Source organism: Clytia hemisphaerica, unplaced genomic scaffold (genome assembly GCF_902728285.1).
Source record: "Clytia hemisphaerica strain Z4C2 unplaced genomic scaffold, Clytia hemisphaerica genome assembly, whole genome shotgun sequence".
NCBI classification, from domain to species: domain Eukaryota; kingdom Metazoa; phylum Cnidaria; class Hydrozoa; order Leptothecata; family Clytiidae; genus Clytia; species Clytia hemisphaerica.
In genome coordinates, this window is record NW_027104121.1 from 8,829 (window position 1) to 32,891 (window position 24,063).

General features: G+C 36.0%; 1 protein-coding gene across 1 annotated transcript; it reads right to left on the reverse strand.

The window, feature by feature from the left end:
* Positions 1–11,818: 11,818 nt before the first annotated feature.
* LOC136813526 (uncharacterized) lies at positions 11,819–17,507 on the reverse strand. The gene is made up of 3 exons (XM_067070045.1): positions 14,630–17,507; positions 12,025–12,387; positions 11,819–11,847 (listed from the first exon to the last, which is right to left on the reverse strand). The coding sequence occupies exons 1-3, from the start codon at positions 17,505–17,507 to the stop codon at positions 11,819–11,821; spliced, it is 3,270 nt and encodes a 1,089-aa protein (XP_066926146.1).
* Between the last annotated feature and the right edge of the window lie 6,556 nt (positions 17,508–24,063).

The following is a 24,063-nucleotide window of genomic DNA, read 5'->3' on the forward strand; positions in this document are numbered from 1 at the left end:
AGAAGTTATTCTTATAAAAGAAAAAGCGTGTAGCTAATTTTCGTTGCATTGCTCCTTTTGGGGGAATTGGCAGTTCTGGTGAATTTAAACAGGATCAGGTTCTCAGCTATTCATAAAAAAAATAGCGATACTTTAATTTTTGCTCACTTCAGTTAAATAAGCTAAAACAACTCACTACTTAGATAAGTTGTCCTCAATGGATCTAAGTAGCTCTTGCTGATTCTGTCTTGACAATAGCTAAAACTATTGAAACCTCCTTAAGAGCCTATCTAAGGATCAAAATCGATTATATTGATCGAACGAACTGTGGTTCTAGTATTACTAAGAAACTTTCTCAATTATGTGATGTCTAAAATAATATGAGAAAAGATTCTTTCTAATATTTCACTTTGTAGATATTCTTGAAAAGAAAGCAAATTAATCTCCTATAACCTTGTCACACATTAACTCAAAGACTATAAAATCAAATTTCCTTGCTCACCTCTTTGGTAAGGACGTAGGGCTACCAGTAGCAATGGAGTCCAAATCAGTCTCAAATTCTAAAAATAAATAAATATCTCTGTAACACATTGAAGTTCATTGAATTATTGAGTTCATGCAAACTTGTCCAAAGATTTACAATAAATCACAAACCTTTATCAATTTTCCTCTTAGCTACTTTTCGGCTAGCCTAGCATACCACTAATAGTGGTGAGTTACTGACTTTTGTAAAAAGTGACATCCCTGCAAGAAAGTTATTTTTTTTATATGATTTGAGAAGCTACATTACACTTACGAACATATACTACTTACAAAAACAAACACAGAAAAAATAAATAGCTCATCCCCCCGCAAGGCACTAAGTGCCAAGGGTACTAAGCTATTGAATAAAATAAAAAACTTAAAGGGAAAACCATCACTAAAAGGATAAACACAAATATTAAAAAATATTATAGAGCTTTGTAATAAGATCATTAAACTAAAGTAAGGCACCACTAAACCTTTCAGAGTCGAGAATAAATTCAATGACAAGATTAATTATTATGTTATTTATGTTGAAAGGTAATTCTGGATCACCGTACAACAAAAGGTTGAAGAGCTTAGGAGGGTTTAGTGGATAAATATTTATGTCTTGGTTCAGAAGTTTGTTGAACAAAAGATGTCTTTCCTGAGAGTAAACAGAGCAGTGCAAAAGAAAGTGTTGAGAGTTTTCGATGGAATTGTTTCTACACGCACAAAATGGATCTAAGGTGTCACGAAAACCGTGTCCTAAATTTATGTTCATTGAGGTGACTAATCCTACTCGAAGACGATTGAGAAGGATCACCCTGGTTGTCACGAGCTCCAAAAACAGGAGAAGGTTTGGGCCTTAGAAACTCGAGGATTGCTTTTTTGAAGGTAGATACTGAAGGCATATCTCTTATACGTCCAGCCAGAATATTCCACTGTGTTATGCAGTATGGATAAAAAGAATTCCGGAAACGCTCAGTTCGAATATTAAGTTGACAAATAGGATTTCTTGTTCTTAGATTACCCGGTGCCGCAAGTCTTGCTGGTAAGTAGTTACGTAAATAAGAGGGGGCTAAATTGTTTAAAATTTTGTAGAAGAAGATCATTCTCCTACTAAATCGACGATCAGCAAGACTCTCGAGACCAAGTTCAGAATAAAGTTTTTCTTGAGACGTTCCACGAAAGCAGCCTGTTATAGCAAGGCAGGCATTATATTGGATGGATATAAGCTTACGAACAAAAGTCGAATTTCCAGGATGGTCGTATATAATATCCCCATAGTCTAAATGTGGTCCAATCTAATTTTGTATAAAGTAAGCAGAGATTTTCTTGGTACATGTTTGCGAAGTCTGTTAATGAGGCCAATACCTTTGTTGGCCTTTTTTTATTTTTTCGTCTAAATGGTGACTGAATGAGAGTTTGGAATCCAAGATAAGACCTAGATGCTTCTGACATTCACTAGTTCTTATGTCAGTATTATTGAAAGATAAAACATGAGCATTAGCTGGTAAGAGCCTTTTGGAAAAGTAAACTTCCATATTGTTTTGTGGGATCAGGATTAAATGACATCTTCCATTGACGAGCCCATTCTTGCAAGATCTCTGTTTAATTCCTCGCTGCTCAAAAGTTGGTCAATCACTAATGAAAATAAAGACGTGTCATCAGCGAAAACTTTAGCCTTGGTCTGGAGATTGTTGGGAAGGTCGTTGATGTAGATTAGAAAAAACAAAAGACCAAGAATTGAGCCTTGAGGAACTCCTGCCTTGATTTGTTTCCACTCAGAGGTTTTCCCATTCAAAACAACGCTCTGATACCTACCTGATAGAAAATTTCTCAAAAGGGAAAGTAAGGGACCAGTTACCCCGTAGGATTGGAGTTTGTAAATTAAACCCTCATGCCAGACTCGATCAAATGCCTTTGAAATGTCAAGAAACACTCCCCTCGTGTCCGAAGGTGGATCAGTGTCAAACCCTGTAAAGATGTCATGCGTTATGGACAACAACTGAGAGACACAAGAATCACCCTCCCGAAAACCTGACTGGCACGAAGTAAAAAGATTGTTGCTTGCAAAATACTTGTAAAGTACATCATAAATGCACTTTTCAAATAATTTGCTAAACACTGGAAGAAGAGACACTGGTCTGTAGTTTTTAGCAATGCTTTTGTCCCCCTTTTTATAAACAGGAACAACATTGCCTTTCTTCCACTCGGAAGGGAAGATACTAAGTGGATTGAAAGATTGAAAATATTGCACAAAGGTTTGACTAAAGATTTACCGCAAATCCTAACCACACGTGTAGAAATATCGTCCCATCCATGAGCCTTGTTTATGTTTAAAGATTTTATTAAAGACTCAATCTTATCTTCGTCAAATTCTAAGTTTTCCAACCTCAAGTCGGTAAGGAATTGTTCAGCTGGCAGAACACTGCCAGTTTCAATAAGAGAACATTGTTCGGCGAAAAAAGAATTAAGGATGCTGGCTTTCTCAGAAACATCAGATACGAGGATGTCTCTGCTCTCTCACGTATGGGTGGGATTTTTGGTGTTTTGCGCATGCCTAAAAATTGTTTAAGGGCAGACCAGTATTTCTTACTTCCAATGTTCGGATCGTTAAGAGAATTGCCAAGACTAGTAAAATAGTTTTCCTTGGCTTCTTTGATAGCCAGTCTAGATCTTCTGGAGATGTCATCGAGTGCCTGTTCATCCAAGGGATTCCCCCGCTTTTTCCACCGGCGATAAATTTTAACTTTGTCGAGGAGCATTTGTTTAAGCTCAGGAGTCATCCACAACGCATCCTTATCCCTGATTGTAATTATTTTATTGGGAACGAAATTAGAAAAAAAAGTTTAATATATATTCAGAAAGAAGGGCAACACGCTCATCCACATTTAGACCTCGAAAAGAGGTATCCCACTCAATGGCATTTAGAGCAAGCACGATTCCCCTCTCATCAGCCCTAGTAAAATCCCAAATTTTTCGTTTGTATGCTGGAGGGAATTTAACCTGAAAATTAAGTTTTACAAAGGTTTCTTGGTGGTGGCAACGGGCATGGAGTGAAGGCAAAACCCCGGAGTCAAAAACAAGAGCCTGAGAAGATGTAAAAATAAGATCTATGCAAGTAGGTGAACAGTCGGGACGAAGGTGAGTCGGCTCGTCAATAAGTTGATGTAAACCATGCTGTAAGGCAACATCGCTAATGTCCTCACCTTGGAAATTTGTTGTATCTCCAGCCCACCATTTCCGAATTCCTCCCTAAAATCACCAAGTAGATTGCCAGCAGAAGAAATGTTGCTATATTTATAATTGTCTCCTCCCATTGAATATGCTCATAGTCTGCAATTCAATCCGCATCTTGACTTGGGGAACGATAGAGAAGACAAGAAAAAGTTTTTTAGTACCAAGATGAACTTCGCAAACAAGACACTCATCAAGAGAGGACAGATCAGGTCTTTCCTCAACAGAGATACAAACTTAGCCTGGGACCAAGCGTTAAACTTTTTTCACAGTCCTAGTTTTAATGATATTTTTGCTGCTGGTCCCTGCAATGCAGGTTCGGCCTGATTGGCCAGCTTTCGCGTATTACATAGCAAGTAATTCGCGCGCAATTTTGATTATTTCGATGCGCGCGCATAATTTATGGAAAAAGCTGACTCTGCAGAAAAAAAGGAAAACAAATGAAAAAAAACAAGATTATTTTCGAACTCCACAAAATGGCTGTTTCCTTCTATACATGTGGCTTGTTTTTGATGTGGTTTTTAGTAGTTTTGAAAGTCTTTAGAGCTTGTGAAAGAGTTTATATGGTAAGTTGATTATGTGTGTTTGCCTGGGTTTCCAAAGTTCAGAAACTCTGTCAACAAGGGTTCACACACAGACTGTTTATAACATTCTGTGTCAGACTAATCTACCTGCACCAAGCTCTATAATTTAAGAACTTTGAGAGGTGAGGTATTTTTTGTTTTTTCTAAAATTATGAGCTTGGATTCCCAGGCCAATACCAACTCTGCGATATAGGCACACTCCACCCATTTTAAAATTCGAAGGGTGGTCGGATCTAAGGAGTTCATAGTTATCAATCTTTAGCCTTAGATCGTCCGTCTCGATAGAAGAATCGGGAAAGGATTCACCAACACAAAAAATATCAAACTTATGAACATTTAAAAAAGCTGTGATTTGAGCAATCTTCGCAAAGTTATCAACCCAAACGCTATTTAGATTCCAATGACAAACAGACAAGGTGTTTTCCCTCTCCACCGGCCGCGGATTCGACTCAATGTCACCCCCTAGGAGAAGAAGGCGGAGTTTGAAAAGTATATAAAAATGCTGCACCCAAAATAGGTAGAAACTAAAGGGTATAAAATTTGGGATAACTTGGAAATTTAAATCAAAACGCAAACTCAAACCCAAGCACAACGAAAACTTCGTTGAATTAAATAAACCAATGCACGCTCTATACTGCTGCAAGCTCACTCCCATAACAAGATTCTGATGTCAACAAACCTCTTACCAGACATTAAATTCCAAACATAGCTCATAAAGAAACACACATATAATTGCATAAACACAAAAAATGATTCCATAACTATATAATTATGAAAAAGAAATACGGGGAAAAAGTGCAAGCAATTAAATGTAATTACTTCAACAGAGATAAAAAAAAGGCATTTTTAATGTGTTAAAGTGGCAAGAAATAAAGTTTTTTGAGTTTTTTTGTTAAAGAGATGTTCAAATCATAACACAAGATCAAGCCTTTCTCACTGAGAAAGGATTCTTTTGAAAGAAGAAATATTTTCAAAAAATTTATATTCTCCAGATTTCAACTTTGCAACCAGATTGCAGTTTATGTCGGCAAAAACGAAATTAACATTGGAGTACTCGGTGATACACTGTGAAGTTTCATCCAACAGATCGAGACGTTTTTTCGTCAGATCTAGATATATTTTAACATTGTTTTTCGCAGATTTTCTTGCTTTGTATGCAGAGGTTCTCTTCCCAAATGAAAAGAATTTGACAATCATAGTCTTCCGTTCTGGAGGAATATCCTATTTTTGCTTTAGAATTGCTCTGCGCTGTGTAGATTGGCCCTTACGGCTTTAGCGAAGTGAGCGCAAGCAAGCGGACTGCATTCTCTTAAAGAGAATGCAAATCGCTTTAGGGAGACCAGGCTGTAAACCAGAACATAAAAATATCTAAAACTAGACTGTGAAATAGTTTACAGCCTGGATATCCAGGCTACTGTCGAAGTAACCAAAGTCGCACGGACTCTCGTAGCCAAAGACAAAGGACGCTCACTGAAGAATAACAAATGGATGATCTTTTAGGTAATAGGTTCTTTTTTTGAGAAATAAATCACTTATCTTGTGATATGAGTTTTTCGATATGTTTTCTTGAAAAGAAAATGTTACGAAAGACGGTATGGTCTTCAAACTAGTCTTTCGACGGGCGTAATGGTGCTCAGACAAACGGCAAGTATATTCTAGAGAACTTACTAATATATCTATTTGGTTTTAGACTAGTAGTCAATTTTTCGATTTAAGTTTCACTGATTTAGTTCTTCGCTATGCCGATCGTAACATGTCAAGAGTTTGATGACAAAAGTTTTCAATCCGTCCGTCCGTCCGTCTGTCCGTCCGTTCGTTCACTCGTTCCCTATTAGCTTTTCTCTCTCTTATTGGCTCATTCAATTCTGCTTATTTGTTGCGCGAAAATGTGTAACCATAAACCCTTGAATGTGACGGGGCTCGCTTTAAAAAAAATCCTTTGAGCAAACTTAGTCCAAAATATGCCCAAAAGTGAGGTTTTTGAGTTTTCCTCAAAGTTTGAATCATTAAATCTTTAAGAATATTGGTATTTTTTGTTTACCCATTGTAGGTAAAAGGACTCTCAGAACGAGAGCACTTTTTTGAAAGTACAATATATCTGGAAGTTTTACTTAGTAGGACAAAAGAAGAAAATTTCTCTTTCCCTTTCTTCCTTCTGGACTGAATAAAAATTGCCTATCAAAACTACTCCATGTATAGGCTTCCCCACCGTTTCCCTTTATTGTATAGCAGAATTCATATTTGATTTTAATTCCGTCTAGATGGAGTGAGTGAGAATTTCGAGCAACCAAGTTCAATCGTTAGTGACACCAAAAGTCACTCGGAGGTTGCCTCAGATGACGCCTCCGTTGTTGCTGTCTTATAGAGATATTAGAAAATTTGTGATATTTGGCTTGAAGGTACTTTTGATGGTCCTAAGCATCACCTGCAAATTTATGACTATTTTTCAAAGCTGAGATACAATACCTTAACATTTTCTTGCGTATAGATTTTTCCATGATTTTGCGCACATGTCAAAAAGTTAATTTTGCACTCAAAGAGAATTATGGCTTGACTATTGCAATTTTTTTGCAAATAAGGCTCTACTTTCTTGTTTCAAAAAAAGTGTACAAGTTTGAATCGAGATTGTTATATCAAAAGTTTTATAAACTTAAACTTTTCACCAAATATAGATTACGAATAGCGTCAGCCCCCCCTGCTAGTTGAAGGGGGTTAACCCTCCAAAAAGCCTAAAAAGGGTGGGAGCTAAAGATGCTTCAAATATTTGGGGAACCTAAAGTACTTTGGGGAGCTGAAACCTCATCATTTAACGTGGGGCTGAATACTTCATCTTAATGGTTGGCTTCAATTACTCAAATTAAATTTCATGAAGCTGAAAATTTTCGCCTACAGTGCAGTGTTTTTATATTAAATTAACAAATTCTTTTATCTTGACCTTCGAACTGCAACAAAATTTACATTAAATAATCCTTTTTTGAGGAACACATGGTCGATGGTCGAGAGCCCTGGGGGCTACCATAAATGTCACGAGGCTGACACTATGTTACGTTATTGCCACCGAGCGGAGCGCAGCGGAGCGCAGCGGAGCGTAATTAACATACGTTAGTGTAAGAAGTGTAACCAAGCCTTTGTAAACATTCATTGTGAGAACTTTTTAAAGGCTGCTTGATTGCACATGCTTTTCTTTTGAAGCTTGCTGCTGCTGTATAAATCTTTATCATGTTTTCTGGTCTTTTGTAGAGTATTTAAAGAGGTTTATTATTCGTTTACTACTAAGTATTTTATGTTTGTGTAGTTAGTGAATACACCAATAAATTGATAATGCTCAGTAAGTAGTACAAAAAGAGTTAATTTTCCACAATCAATATCAATAACAACACTAACAGCAAACATCAACACATAGCCCTCTTCTTCACTAAAACTATAAACAGCACAGGTATGATCTTTTTTTTCCTTTTTTCACCAGATAGTTACGTGTTAAATGTTAACCAGTTGTGACAAACAGTCAGTTTTTTATCTGATGAAGTATAATTGGTGTTCAATGAGTTTGGTTGAGAAAAAGTTCCAGCTTTTCCTCCCCGATGCCAGCCCAGGCGATGTCAACCAAACCCTATCAAACCGATTTTCGTTATCGAACCATCAAATTTTATCGAACGAATTCGAACGGTTAGGTGTTTAATTACCGAACCTGATCGAACAGTAATCGAACTTTACCGGAAAATCTTCAGTTTGATTACTTATATCGTAGTTCGATCAAGTTCAATCAATGTTTTTGTTGCTCAAATGGTTCCAGTTAAAATTGCTAGCGCAACAGCTCTAGCCTAAACGATCCCTTACAATCATTAGGAGGGTGAGGTATCACACTTTCTTTATGCTGAAGATTTAAAAAAAATGGCTCTTAAGCTTTTTAGCGTGGGCGTCTGCTAATAAGCCGTCGGAAATGGGCAACAAGGTAATAAATCAATCTTCAATATCGAACTTCATCGATCTTGATATACCTTTTGCTAATCAGGATTTTAATTTTGAATCATTAAAAACTCCAGTGGTACCGTTGTTTTGTATAAGATTCCCATTTCCGCACTAAGATTCTTGATACTTTTCCCTATATATATTTTACAAGGTAACCAGCAAGAAATTGGGGAGGGTTCGTTTAATGGGATGCAGTTTAAAGCAGTTATAAAGGAGTCATTGTTGTGATTTGTACTTATTTAGATTTATTGCATATAGAAAAGCCGCTTAGCCCATCATTTTTATTTGGATGGATTGTTTATATTGTCATTTTTAAAACTAACCCATCATTTTTATTTATTTAGATAGATTCTTTACATTGTTATTTTTAGAAAAAAAGAAAATCTTCACATTTATTTCTTCATGTAACCAAACTTTATGCTTATATTTTATTCCCCATGTACGCCGAATTATTGTCTTGTAATTGCCACTTTTAAAGAAAGTTAATCTCCCATTACAGAACTTTTTTTTCTTCATAAAATCGACTTCCCTAAAATAAAAGGTTCCTTCGTCTAGAAATAAAAGGATAAAAATAAGCAAATAAATAAATAATAGTAATAATATTTAAACATATTGTTTCAAAGGTGGCAGTTAGTGTAAGCTATATCTAGTATATTGTATGACGTCACACTTAAAACAACACCTTAAATTTGGACCAAGGAAGCACCTTGGTAAAGGAATTTAAAAAATTTCAAATATTTGATGACATCATTATTTTAAAGAAAAACTTTCGGTAGGCCTTGTATACCAACCAAATTGTTAGTTAAAACCAAAAAAATAAGAAGAAGTTTGATCTTCTGTACCTCTGAATCCATAATGGCGGATCAATCTTTTTTCCTTCGTCACGTGGGTTCTTACGGTCAAACATATTTTTTCAACTTAAAACCTAGAGATATCCACCAATCGATCAAAAATCCCCACTAGATTTTCAACTACCTTATCGGCCCTTATTGGCGTTATTTTTTCGTCGCTGGCGTAATAAAGGCTGGCGTCAGAGTTCTGAATTAAATCAGGGCCGGGCTAAAAATGAAAAACATTGAGCAGTAGCTTAATAGGGGCGGGCGATAAGGTACCTTATAGCTTATTTTCCTTAAGTATTCATTTATTGGGCTTTGATATACCACTCTTTGATTGTCTTCCCTTTCCCTAAGATCTTCTGTCACCCGGAAGGGTAATCATAAGGGTAATCCTCCTTTGGTGATTGCTTTTAACATGGTATTTTTGTCTTCTTCGTTTGCAAATCGGACTTTTATTATTATATATTCATAGAATTATATTTCACAGGTCTATCGACCTCTACGAAATAAGTTTAGATTTATAAAATATTGTCTAATTCTTCATCTGTCGTCCAATCGTCAGAAGTTATGGACAGAGAAGACGTTGTTTTGGTCTTTGTCCTAGGTTTTCGAACTAGGCGAAGGTTTGTTCTAGGGCTTCCTCTTACATGTAAAACGAAATCATCACTTTTTAAATTCATTTTTTTCGCCTTTTGGCACATATCTTTAATAATTTTTTCTTTCGCTAAAGCCACCAATTTCGTTGAATCGTTTCAGCTTATGCAGATTTTGCATTATCCGTTCTTCTTCCTCCATACTTTTTAAGATCGACTTGATTGGACGCCAATGTAGTCCTTTTCTGTTCTGTCCAATGCGATGGTGGGACGGTTTGATATCTTGGACGCTAATGTTACCTAGTATACCTTCAATATCTATTTTGTCTTGTTCCTGTTGTTCCTTTTTCTTATCTACCTTTAATTCCACCATTCCACATAGTGTGCAGAGGGGTCTGAACCCCCCATTAATATTTCATCCCCCCTATAAAGGTATCCCCCCTATTTTTAAATTTTTTTGATCCCGCACCATTTACAGGGGTCCGAGCCCCCAGCATTTTGATGAATGAAATATATTTTTCAGTGTGAATTCGTACCAATAGTCAATGAACTTGAAAACACTAGCAAATAAACAGTAAACTAATACTCTAAGGTCCCGAATAGACGTCCCCCCCCCCGCTTATTAATTTTCGAAAATATTTCGGACCCCCCCGTTCTTATTAGGACCCCCCCGTTTATTAGTTTTTAAGAATATTTTCAGCTGTCAAAGAGAAGGACCCTTATTTTGCTCTAAATAGCCTGATTTTAGCCTTTATTTACCTAAATATTTTCAGACCCCCCCGTTTATTCAGACCCCCCCATTTATTATATTTTGCAAAAATTTCGGACCCCCCCTTTTATTCAGACCCCCCCTACTATTCGGGACCTTAGAGTAATAGTAAAACTAGGAAAAATAAGAAATAAGACTTTCATCAATATAATAGTTACTTATGCACCCTTGAGTTCTTAATTGCCCTCTGAAATAGTGCCAAGAGGCTTAACTTTTTCCAGAGAAAGTTTTTACATCAGGAGAAAGTTATAAGTAATACAATTTCAAGGCAAGCAGTAAAACTAGCTATAATAATCAGCTAAGAAATTTCTAGAAGACTGCATGAACTTTTAGCTTGGCTCTGTGACTAGAAACATAACAATTATAAGAAATTCCTGCTTTGTATAGACTTCTTAGAACAAAAAGGAAGAGTAAATATTTTTCTAAAATATCAATAAATTTTACTTTTTTCGTTTTTGGATAAAATACTCTGGGTATATAAATAACAATATATAAAATAATATCATATGATAACATTTAAAACCTTTATAGACCTATGTTTTCTAGCTAATATATTCAAAAGAATAATAAAAACACTTATAATTAAGCATAGTTTTCACTAAGTGTTGAGTTATCTCAACATTTCCTTATACACAATACTATCACACGTTAAACTCATAGTGAAAACCACACTTTAAGAACAATGAAGAGTGAATATCAAAATATAATATAGTTTCTCTTTTGTGTGCGAATAAAATACTTATATCAATTAATAACATACTTTTCTTTTTTGAATCAAATATTGAAATATATTGCATCGATTTAATATCAAGCAATTGTTAAAGATGCTAAAAACGGACTAAAAGACTATTTGTTGTTCAATGTTTTGATTTTACTTTCGTAATCTGACGATTTCTTGATTGGAAGCTTTAACAGCGCCAAGAAAAAGATATTGCCAAGCGATTCTGTACTCAGCTGGTTTCTTCGTTTTTGGCAGATCATTTCCAGAACACTGTATCCTCGTTCAACCCAGCCAGTATTGGGGGAATACTAATCATGATTCGCACAAGTCGGCATAAAGATGGGTAACTGATGTCATTGATCATAACAAATTCCTTCCATTTTGTGTACTGAAATTTAAGTTATGCATATACAAGGTATCAAGAGAGAAAAGGTTTTTACTTATAGTTATTACTAGCCGTCACCCGGCGTCGCACCCGCCGAGTAGAGTGTTGTTGAACACATCAAAAGCCCTTTGGATTGTAAATATTATTGACAGGTTGGTGAAGAGCACAAAATATAAAATTGGATAGTAAGGTATGAAGAAGAAAAGTTATTCTTACATTTCGCCATATATTCAATCTGTTACGCTATCACGTCACATGCCATGTTTTCTAAAACATAAATGGAATGTACCTATTTAAAATAAGTTAGAAAAAGGACACTGTTTTTAAACTTATAAGAATTATTCTTCGCGCTCCAGGACGACAAAAAACCAGCTGAATCCTGCCCACCTTTCTCCACCCAATGTTTAAAAGATTTCGTCGAGCGTGGCCCGCCGTGTATGTTACGATAGCGGTCGTACGCCTTTCTTGAAAGGTCTTTTTTATTGGCAAGCCTCTCATCATCAAATAGCTTTCTTTCCTCGTCTAGTCTTTGCTTCTCCACCATAAATAATTCCCTTTCCTCCTCCAACGCTTTCCTCAATATTTCTAATTCTTGCCTTTCCTTTTTATTCTTCAATTGTTCCCTCTCAACCTTTTCTTTCTCTTCGCACAGCCATACTTTCTCACTTCTCAATTGTTCTTGTTCTTCCTCGATTGTTGCCTTCATTTTCCTTATCCTCTTCTCTGCCTGTGTAATTTCTTCCATTAAAAAGTCATCGCTAGTCTGTGACATGATTTTTAATTTTAATTTGTTTTTATTTTTTTTGTCTGTAAAGAAAAGATATATATTAATTAATGGTAATCCCAAAACAATTCATATAAAACAGGCCTTAAAAATAAAGTTTGATTTTGACATTGGGGAAAATTTTGGACATGAAAAAAAATCATCGAATTAGAAAGAATTTAGTTGAAATGCCTTTTTGGGTATTGAAGAGATAAATACATAAATACGTCTACATAAATTTTTCCTATTGAAGTTGGACAAAATAACTTAAACTCCTCAAAGGAACAAATTTTGGCGTAAACATATTTCGGATAAAAATGAAAAATAACTTTACAGTGGAGATTAAGTTTTGCTTAAGCAAATCAGTAATTAAGTGAAGATGAAGAAAGCATTGATTATTTCAAATTTGGACAGGCAATATACACCAAATTTTTCGAAATCTTTTCAGTTAAAATTTATTCCTTTAAGGTTCTTCTAAGCCTTGACTTTCAGTTATCATTTTTAAGGCATATTACATATGCTTTAGGGTACACCACGTGAAGGATAAGCCATAGGACTTTGTACCCCACCCTAAACACAAACGTTCAACATATCTTAACGTTTAGGGTACAAAGCTGCTTTATTATTGGCATCTTAAAAACTGATTAAACGACAAAAAACGTAAAGCAAAGTTTAATTAACCCTTTATCAAAAAAAATTGAGAGAATAATCATCTTTGAAACAAACACTATCAACATGTTTCAAAAATTTGTAGCTATAACACTACAACACTATGAAAACATTATCAACATTCATAGCGGAAACTCTTTTAAAAAATAACACTTCAAAATTGAGTATAATCATCTCTGAAACAAACACACTATCAGCATGTTACAAAGATTTGTAGCTATAACACTACAACACTATGAAAACACTATCAACATTCATAGCGGAAAGTCTTTTAAAAAACCACACTTAAAAATTGAGTATAATCATCTCTGTAACAAACACTATCAGCATGTTACAAAAATTTGTAGTTATAACACTACAACACTATGAAAACATTATCAACATTCATAGTGGAAACTCAGAAACAATAATAAAACGATGCAAAAGGACTTAACTGCACAAATTTTATCTTACAAATTAAAAAAAGTTATCTATTCAGAGAACGTTAAATATTGTCCACTTTATTATTATTACCTTTGATTTGTTATTTTGATGTAAATTTTGGTGTCATATGAAAGTTAATTTAGTTTACAATCATCATTATATAGTACGATAAGCATATGGACATATCAACTTATTGTTGAAGATCGGAAAGGTAAACATTATGTTAGATCGTGTAGCCTTTGGCTAATATTTAGAAACCGAAATAATAAATAAGTAACGATTTGGATTTGTATTGTGTTTCATTCAAATGGTTTTGTCAACCATTGAGTCATAAAATGATGATTTAAATATCTAAAATGGCATTAGTTGGTTGGCAATTTTACTTTATTCAGTTGTGTGAAAGTAGCAAATAATTGAAAAAGTTAAAATCTTCTGTTAAGGAACAGAATAAAATTTGTGCAGCAAGAAAGTAAGCAGCTTTGATTTAAATTAAACGAAATAGAAAATAATCACACCTCAACAAATTAATTATTTGAATTTGACTTTAAGGAAAAGGTAAACGGTTACTTTTAACTTCTCCAGATTGATTTTTTTTATTTGAATGCATTTGAAGGGTCTGTTATATGTAGATGTAGGAAACAATTTGGACAGCCTTTAAAAATGTGAATCCATTTCATTTAAATGTACATTATATCATAGAATGTTGGTTAGAGTCCAGAAGAAAAAGTCTAGGTTGAATTTTGATGAGATTAAATATTCAATTGTTTAACCCTTTCATTAAAGTCAATTCCTCAAAAAACTATAAAATTTGTCTATAAACAATATTTTTTGTGAAAAAAGTTTGACCAACTTTTCCCTGATGATTAGTGTCTTTGATATATATCTTGACACTCTCAAAAGATCTTGCCCGGGAAAAAGCCACATAAAGTTGACCATGACTAAAGCAAGGCTTTTCAAGAAGTATACCTACTTTATCATATGTTTGGCCTTGACTTTTGTTTATGGTCACGGCATAAGAGAGTCTTAAAGGAAATTGAGTCCTCTTAAATGAAAAGGGCAAACCAGTATCATTTGGGTCGAGAGCCACCCTAGGAATAAAGTGGCGATCTCCCTGATGTGCACCGAAAATGATCTCATATTCAATAATATTTTGGTGCAAATTTCTAACAATCATTCGGGTACCATTGCACAAACCTTCCTGCATGGAAAGGTTTCTTAAAAGCATTACTATGGCACCTACCTTTACATTCAGGCGATGTCGAGGCATGCCTGATGGAGTCAAGCTGTGTAAAAACTCTTGAGGATAACGATCAATTTCATCCTGGTCATCTGAGATGACTGAGTCAAAACTGAAGTAAGTTTTTGTTTCCCCTGGTAATCTTTGTAAAACACCATCATTTATTTGAAAAGAGTCAAGATTAGTGTGTGTGAGAATTGCCCGTTTAGAAAAATCAACATCCAAATTCCCAAAAATACTGTTGATCAAATCAGCCTGTGAAGGAACGACACAGTGATTTGGGAACTCAATGCAGCCTTGATATGGGTCATCTGGCTTTATAGGTAACTGAGCTCCCCCAAGACGCAACAAAAAATTAGCAAATTCTTGTTCACCCTCAGCAGCCCTCATATTTCTGCGCAAGTAGTGGATTTGCACATGATGCCAAAGGCGGGAACGTTTTAGGCAAGACACGACAATTTGAGCAGCACCCCCACGTCTAACAATTGGAAGTGTTTGACGAAAGTCTCCACCTAGAAGAATTACTTTGCCGGCAAAAGGAACATTACTATTGCATATATCTCGGAGCATGAGATCGATAGCTTCAAATGCAAATTTTGGTATTATACTGGCCTCGTCAATAACAAACAAATCACGTCTACGCAGATATCGCGCATGTGCACTATTTGCAGTTACATTACAGGTAGAGTTATCCAGAATAGGGACTGGTAGTTTGAAAAGGGAATGCATGGTCTTACCTTTATCTAGTAGGATTGCAGCTATGCCAGTCCAGGCACACGTAGCAATCTTCTTGTTCATCCCCAACAATTCCCGGATGAGAAAGTTGTAAGTGAAAGTTTTTCCCGTACCTCCTGGACCATCCAAAAAGAATACATTTGGATGTGCACTATCATTGTTTACCACAGCATTGATAACTGCTTGGCAGACTGTTTGTTGATCAGCATTCAGTTGAGGTCGTAACAAATTTGCTTGTTGTCTCATTTCGTCGAGATTAAGATCATCATCTTCAGGCAATACTTCTTCTAACATTGGCAACCCAAAGTCAGCAAGATGCTTACCGAATTGCTGAAGATGCCTTTCAATACGTTGAAGTACCATATTTTGGGCGATAGCTTCTTGATGATTTCTCAAGAAGTCGTGCATCATGTCGAGGTGAAAGCGCTCCCAGATTTCTGGAGGATTATTGACCTCTCCATGGATCAAAATCATACAAAAAACCTTACGGATTTTACTGGCAGTACCATACTGTGCTACATTCTCCATAGTTGTGATCCAAAGGTTATCATCTTGCAAAAGCCCACGTGCAATACATGCCTCTCTAAAGGATGGATGAAGAACACCATTGAACGTTCTAAGTTCCACAAATGATGTTGCTCCAGCCACATGAAGCAATAAAACTCTTAAATAAAATCGCTCACCCTCTCTTACCGAAGCATTATACATGCGACTTACTAACTTTACATATCTTCTACGTATCTTCCATTTCTTTGTTCGAGCGTCAAAGACATAATGGTATGGAATGTCTGTGTAAAGTTTATCATGTGCACCTGGATCTGTTCGATTCAGTTCAAACCATGCAGTAAGCTTTGTGTTTTTGCGGTCTTCTCTGTCCAAAGCATTCGCTTCATCACCTTCTCTAAAATATACCATTTGCTCATTCGGGAGATGCAAATCAAGCCGGATGACAGTATGGGTGGAATCATGGAGGTTGTAACCAAAAATACGCCATGCTGCCTCAGGGGCTGAAACATAGCGGGCATCAATAAACTGCTTTATTTCATCGTGTTCAATTTCTTCCACTATTTCAATGCGTGCTTGATCATGACCCTTGTATATGTACTTAAATAAATACTGGATGGCTTTAATAGAGGTACATGCTTCAACATTGATGTGACAATTGTACTTCTTGGAAGCCCAGGGATTATATGGGACAACCCACCTGTTATCGAACTCCATATTGCGAACAGTGACAGTACGACCATCTTCTCGCCGCTTGTAAATTGGATAACCGTTATTTGCCATAATGGTTTCATCGCTGAATTCTTTAGGACACTCTTTACTACAATGACCGTCTTCCATACATGGTGAGTTGGGATTGATGGCACCACATGGACCATGAATCATCGTTGCTTTGATGGTTTCATACAATTCGGGATCCTCATTGATATCTGGGATCTCGGCACAGATCAAACTGTCAATGTCTTCAGGGGAACGTATTTTGTCACCATCCTCAAGAGTAATCAACATATGAGCGTGGGGTAGGCCACGCTTTTGAAATTCAATTACATGAACAGAAACTTTACCTTTAGTTAAAATGTCGTTTTTAAGTGCCTTCAACTTTGCACTAAAAACACGGGAAACTAAATCAGGACGATCACTTGCGGTTTGGCCTGGTAAAAGGTTTTCCGTAATCTCTCTCCATTTTGGGTTACATGTCATTGTAACAAACAAATCAGGCTTACCAAATACAGCAACCACTGCCATAGCATCTAGATAGAGTTGATGCATGTTACGGGGACTTCCTGCAAAGGTTGATGGTAGAATAGTGACCCTACCAACTCTGGCCTGGCGTGCTTCTGCTTGATCATTCAGATAATCATGCAAACCCCTGTAGCGATCAGCCCTGATTGTAGCCTGGTTGGTTCTATACCAGTGTAATCGATCACCTTCTATTTTTGTATAGCTATCAACCAGGTATTGCTGGAAGAGTTTACCAGCATGATGAAGTGCTGAAAACTCAGGGCGTAGAGCAATACGATGTTGATAGAACTCTTTCATGCTTACCCTGTCTCTTCGAGGACGATTTAGTATTTGATTATCAAGATTGTATGCCATCTGGGTATTCCATCCTAGATCACCGTGAGGGAACAACAACGGTTAGGTTAATGGATCATTGAGTTGCGATGTATAATCAATTTTTCTCAATGGTTGGTCCCTGGGATAAACAACAACATCTCTGGTGGTTGGGGGAGCACCATCATCGCCAACAAAAACAGCAGCAACTTCATTGTTGACTGGTGCATTTCCACGCCTGTTATCATTACCAGAACGCATGATCATCCTTACTTCAGATGTCGGACGATTCTCCTCAGCAGCACGGATCTGTTCTCTTTCTTCAACTTCTTTCATATTTAGATATTGTCTTACCCAAGGGGAAACTTGGTGTAAAACAGTTTGTATGGTAGCCATAGTATTGCGATTACAATCGGCAGCAGAAGGATTTGCCATTCTGTTGTTCAATGCTTGTGCTGCCTCAATGAGATAAATTTGACTGAACGACGCTTGGGCATTGTCATCAGGAAATAATGCACCATATCTATGACATATCTGTCCACAAATTCTGAAACAGGCAGGTCCCCGTCCAGGTGGGTCAAAGATATTGGCAGACATGGAAACAAAACTAAACAAATTGTTGTAAACACGAATCAGCTTCCTGAAATTCTTTGCTTCTGCAGAATTAGATGTAAAGAGCTCACGTAAATCATCTGGAAACGGCAAAGCTGGGGGTAGCCGTACTGCTCCCTGAACACAACAATTGAATAATTCATCAGGGAACTTGGTTGCATTACAGTGTGGACATTGAACATTAAAATCCCCAATGTAATGTCTTGAAGGTAAGCCAACAACTTGCCAAATATGAGCACGTGCAGCATTGAGCAATGGTTGATTTCGATTTTGGTGGTTCAAAATATCACGTCTCCTTCTTCTGACTCCTTGCTCTTGTAACTCATCCATTTGATAGACTCTTTGACTATCGGCATTATTCTGTCTCCTTATGTTTTCAAGTCCGGCATCTGCACCAGCAGGTGGTATAACTACATTATCATCATCATTCGCAACATCAGGCAGCACTGCCAAAACTCCATCAATCAATAAAATACAATCATTATTTACTGGAGGAGCAGCAGCAGGAAGCTGTTGTTGTTGTTGTTGATTAGCAATGATTCCTACAGCATTGATTGCGTGATCACCTCTTCTTCGGCGTGCATCAGCTATATCAACATCATCTGCAACTCTCCTAAATACATTCCTTACTTCTTGTTCTTGGCCATCATGATGATCAGCAATCGGGCCGAACTGGTGCTGAGCCCTTGCATAATCATGATCTCCCATTGAAAGCAAAAAAACATAACTTAATAATTAAAAAAAAAGTAACATACCTGTATACATACCTGTATGTAGGAAAATGGAAATGGAAGGAAATGTTTACCCAACAGCAGCTGAGAAATTTGGTTGACTATACAGCAATAAATCTTGATATTCTTCTTTTTCTTTTGGCCTTGACAGCTTGAGAATTTCTTCTTTTTCGTAGGAAGATGAACTTGGATTTCTTTGGAGGCTCTTCCAGTGTTTTGACTTTGAAGCCGCTATATTGACATTTTCCAAATATGGAGTAAGTACAGCCATACAAGGAAAAAGATTAGCTTCACGGCTAGATATCTGGAGAAGCGTAAAGAGTTTCTTAGCTAGTTATATCTTCCGTAAAAGCCCGGGCTATAAAATATACGGTCTATCACGTTGCTATGTGAACGGATTTAAAGAAAAATGGCGGATTCCCAATATAAAAAAAACACAAGGAACAAAAATGTGTCACAGTTTATTTTCCTATTTTTCCCTCCCGATTAACCATTTTACTTTTTACAGTATAGTTACTGTATACAGAGATATAATGATTAATAACTGAAGAAAGAAGCTAAGCTCGAAGGCCAAAATCATTTACTATACAGAAAACATGAATTTAGTGAGGACAAAAAACTGGTACAGTATAAAATGAAAAGATCAGCCGCTCAATATTAAAGGAACCCAAAGAAATGGAAGATAGGATAATATCAATATTTTTATAATGAGGTTTAGTGTTAATTGAAGAAGTGCTAGTGATAAATTTAATGTATATAAATCTGAATGAAATTAGAATGATTCATTTTATCATATGATGGTGTCAATAACTATAAACCTTTTCCTATTTAGAACATAATAAAAATGATGGAAAATAAAATGAAAGTGTAACTTTAAATTTTGCTTATGATTGTTCTAGAGTTCTTGGTTAAACAACATAACATTGTGATAAGGAAGTTTAAAAAGTGAGTCGGTCGGTCGGTCCGGTCGTGTTGCGTGCACGGTGGTCAGTCGGTCGGTCGGTTGGTCGAATGGTCGGTCGGTCGGTGAACGAACATATTTGTGATTGCTGCCTATAAAGACTACCAAATTACTTAGATGTATTACCATGCAGCAGCAAAAATTAATATGCCACACACTCTCAATTTTCAAGAGGGGTAAAGTAAATGTTTCCATTGGTCGGTCTTTGGTCTTTGTTTATTTTGTTAGGGTGGTTGGTTGCGATAAGCCCCATAATATTTCTGAAGAACAACCGTACAAATCCATAACAAAATGTTCTCTATTTAAGAAACAGGAATACCATGACCATTACACCATTCCCTATCCATTTACAAACGATGGCACCAGTGACCAGAGCAGAGAGACCAGATGTACAATTCTTTCAAATTATTACTGTTTTCTGTTGCTGAAATGAAATATATAATAAATCAATCAATATTAAGACACCAAAGAAAGAAAAAGCAAAATAGCTGTTGAGCTTCTTGCTTGCTATTCTATTTACTTTTACGAAAATTACCAGTAAAGTAGAATTTCGAAAAGGGTGATACGCTTCCGAACCGCGCGACGTTTCCCGATCGGCAAGGAACCGTAGGGATGTTTTCCGGTGCCGTGTCTCAAAAGAAACGTACTCCGCCGCGAAAAAAGAACACTGTACTGTTTTCCCGCTCGGAGCTCGATTTAAAAAGAAAGTTGGAAAAAAATCCATAATGGCTCCCCCACGGCTCATAGAGAATTAGACTTTTAGTATATAGATTTTAGTTGTTCACCTTCTTAAAAAATCATCTACAATTCAAATTTTACTGGGATTAGCTTTCTATGATATTTTGATAATCGTATTACTCTCTAATTCCAAACTAACTACCGGGTGTTTCCCTTGTTGATCTTTTTCTTTCTCCTTTCGTAACTCTTGTGCCATATTATTCATTTTTGGGAATGCTTTGCTGAATTCTTGTAGTAAATCTGCTTTTGCACAGTCAAGACGCTTACAGTATTTGATAACAATTTCATGATCAAACCTTGTGGACAAATAAAAAGCAAAATCAACTAATATTACTGATTAAATTACTGGGAGGTTTGTTTACTAGAAGAAGCCTTGAGAAGCCAAACTTATCTGTTTTTATTAAAACCAAGCTAAATTATTGGGAAAAAGAAAAACCATTAATAGAACTTATAATCATCATCATGAGGAACATCAATCAATTTGTTATTAATAAGATGACTTCATACCATTTCTCCTTCATGGTGTGGTTAGTGTCCAGTCCATAAATTCCATACAAGTTTGAGATTTTGAGCAATCTTGAATCGAAGTCCTCAGTGGACTTGAGATTGAACGCACTGAACATAGCAGCCAATGATTCTTCACTGTTTTGATCCCGAATGTTGTCAGCTAGGCATTTTAGAATCTCTTTCTTGGCTTTCAACAGATCAGCTTTTACAGTTAGCAAGCTTTGGTTTTTAGTCATATTTTTGTTTAAAGTGAAGGTGTGCGTGTTTTCATCAATTTTGAGCTGGCCAATGACATTTTGGAAATCATCCAGCGTGAGTGTATCTCTGAAGTTGTCAGCTTTTGGTGTGGGAAACACTTCTCCCTGGTCGAATTTTTCACCAACCTTCTGGGCAACATCATAGCACTCACATATGAGAATTGTGTCACTATCCACTTGATGCAAATAATGGTCAGCATACGTTTTATGGATATCAGCAAAAAGTTGCAATTGGTATACCCCTGAAAACGAGAAAAAGAAACTATAGTCAACAACCAAAGGCAAATTATCAAACCCTTCTGATCAAGTTATAAGTTTTGAACTATGATAAAGAAAACAATCCACTTCCATTTTGTGATTACAATAGTTTATTTCACCTTTAGGGCTGGCAACATATTTTGTTTCGTCTGGCCGAATATTGCAAGATGTAATTGTATCAAGGAATGGAACGATAATACTTGAAGAATTGACACAGGCATCCAGGAAGCCAAACATCCTTGTTGAGCCCCAATTTAGAATGTGCACATAGTTTTGTTCAAGTGCTTTCAGTGCAGCGCTTAAAAGTTCACTACTTTTGGGACTGTGTACAAAATGCTTCAAAAGACTTCGAAGATTTTCATACAAAGCCTTTGCATCTTTCTGACACATGGTCTCGGACGTGCACAATCTTCTGATTGAGCCATAACTAATGTGTGAAGAACATTTCGATAGCGGTGACTTAATACCAAAGTCGTTTTCAACGATACGAGAACCTTTAAGGTTGACTGAGCATCCATCACCACAAATACTTGTGGGAAAGTTTTCAGGATCAGCTTCCAGTGTAATGGTTTTGTTTTCTGTTATTTCCTTTAATTTACAAATTTTAAAGTAAGGTGGTGGTGTGGGAATTATGGTCTGATCCGATAAAATTGATATTTCTTCATCTGTTTCATGTTGTTGTTTTTGTCGTTCTGCAAGTTCCTTTATGTTAGGATGTTCCTCTGTCAGCTTTTTTAGCTCATCTTGCACCTCGTTTAGCTTGTCCAGATTGAGGCTCTCAGCTGCAATCTGAAATCAAGAAGGATTTTATTTTGCTTTAAAGCTCACATTTTTGAAGCGAAATTTTAATTTTTGCATTAACTATCAATTTGCAAAATTATTTGACTAGCTAGTAGATATAGAATATCACTTATCAAAATCAAAACCCTAATCTCTAAACTTAATGGGTAACACAAGTTGAGACAAAATTGTTCTACAAGAAAAAGGCATATATTCATAGATATCCCATCCAATTTCTAAGTAAAATTCAAACTGTTGAGATTATATATAACCTTTAACTGTTTATGTAATTCTTGATTTCTTTCAACAACTCATTGTTTTGTGATGACTTTTTCTTCAACTCTCTTTCAATAATCTGAGCAGCATTCCCTTTCACAGACTTTATATTACTTATTTCTTCCACGAGCTCTTGTGCCAATTTTTCTCCACTGAAAGAACCAGAAACTTGTTTAAAGGAGAATGGTACTTTGAGTATCTGACAGTCAGATTCCCTAACAACTGGAAGCATGACTGTGTTCAGTTCTCTGACCCAATGAGAGGTTGCATCATGAAGGAAGCCAAAATCAGAGGCATTTTCCAGAACTCTATATGGGTTATCTCTGTCATTATTCTTGAGTCTGTAAGTCTAAAAGGAAAGAAGTTTTTGGCTATAGATGCTAAACTGCTTTACTTCTAAACGAAAATTAAAAAACTCACAATAATGGAATTATTTTATAAATATATTTCATCCTAGATCATGTCTAATTACTTTCATCGGATCTTATAAAAAAAGACATTCTAATATTTAGTCAAATAAAGATAATACCTTCAAAATTGCATCATGAGCATCGTTTATGTTGTGCAGATTCAGTTTTACCCTCGGTGGGTGCTGTGCATGGGGCAGCTCCAACAATTGATGATAGTCTGTGACAGCACCAATTGCATTGTCGTAAAATTCAACGGTTGAGATATTACTTATGCACTTATTTGCTCCCTGATGTACAGTTTTTAAGGCCAAACCTAGAGCCCAATTTTCTAGGTTATTTTCAGGGACGTGATGCAAGTTGATTACAGGGTCTAGCATTTGTCCTACATTGCCAAAAACACTTTTCTTTCCGCAAGTCAACTTTAGATTTACTCTACTGCGAGATGAGTCACAAGCGGTATTAGTTGCAACTAGTACATCTTTTTGTGCTATAAAATATACGGTCTATCACGTTGCTATGTGAAGGAACGGATTTAAAGAAAAATGGCGGATTCCCAATATAAACAAAAACACAAGGAACAAAAATGTGTCACAGTTTATTTTCCTATTTTTCCCTCCCGATTAACCATTTTACTTTTTACAGTATAGTTACTGTATACAGAGATATAATGATTAATAACTGAAGAAAGAAGCTAAGCTCGAAGGCCAAAATCATTTACTACACAGAAAACATGAATTTAGTGAGGACAAAAAACTGGTACAGTATAAAATGAAAACATCAGCCGCTCAATATTAAAGGAACCCAAAGAAATGGAAGATAGGATAATATCAATATTTTTATAATGAGGTTTAGTGTTAATTGAAGAGGTGCTAGTGATAAATTTAATGTATATAAATCTGAATGAAATTAGAATGATTCATTTTATCATATGATGGTGTCAATAACTATAAACCTTTTCCTATTTAGAACATAATAAAAATGATGGAAAATAAAGTGAAAGTGTAACTTTAAATTTTGCTTATCATTGTTCTAGAGTTCTTGGTTAAACAACATAACATTGTGATAAGG

Coding starts and splice junctions, on each gene's coding strand:
- LOC136813526 (XM_067070045.1), bottom strand. CDS start 17,507: ATGGCATACAATCTTGATAATCAAATACTAAATCGTCCTCGAAGAGAC. Junction 12,388..14,629: donor AAACCTTTCCATGCAGGAAG/GTTTGTGCAATG, acceptor TTTTCTTTACAG/ACAAAAAAAATAAAAACAAA. Junction 11,848..12,024: donor AAAGGCGTACGACCGCTATC/GTAACATACACG, acceptor TTTATGTTTTAG/AAAACATGGCATGTGACGTG.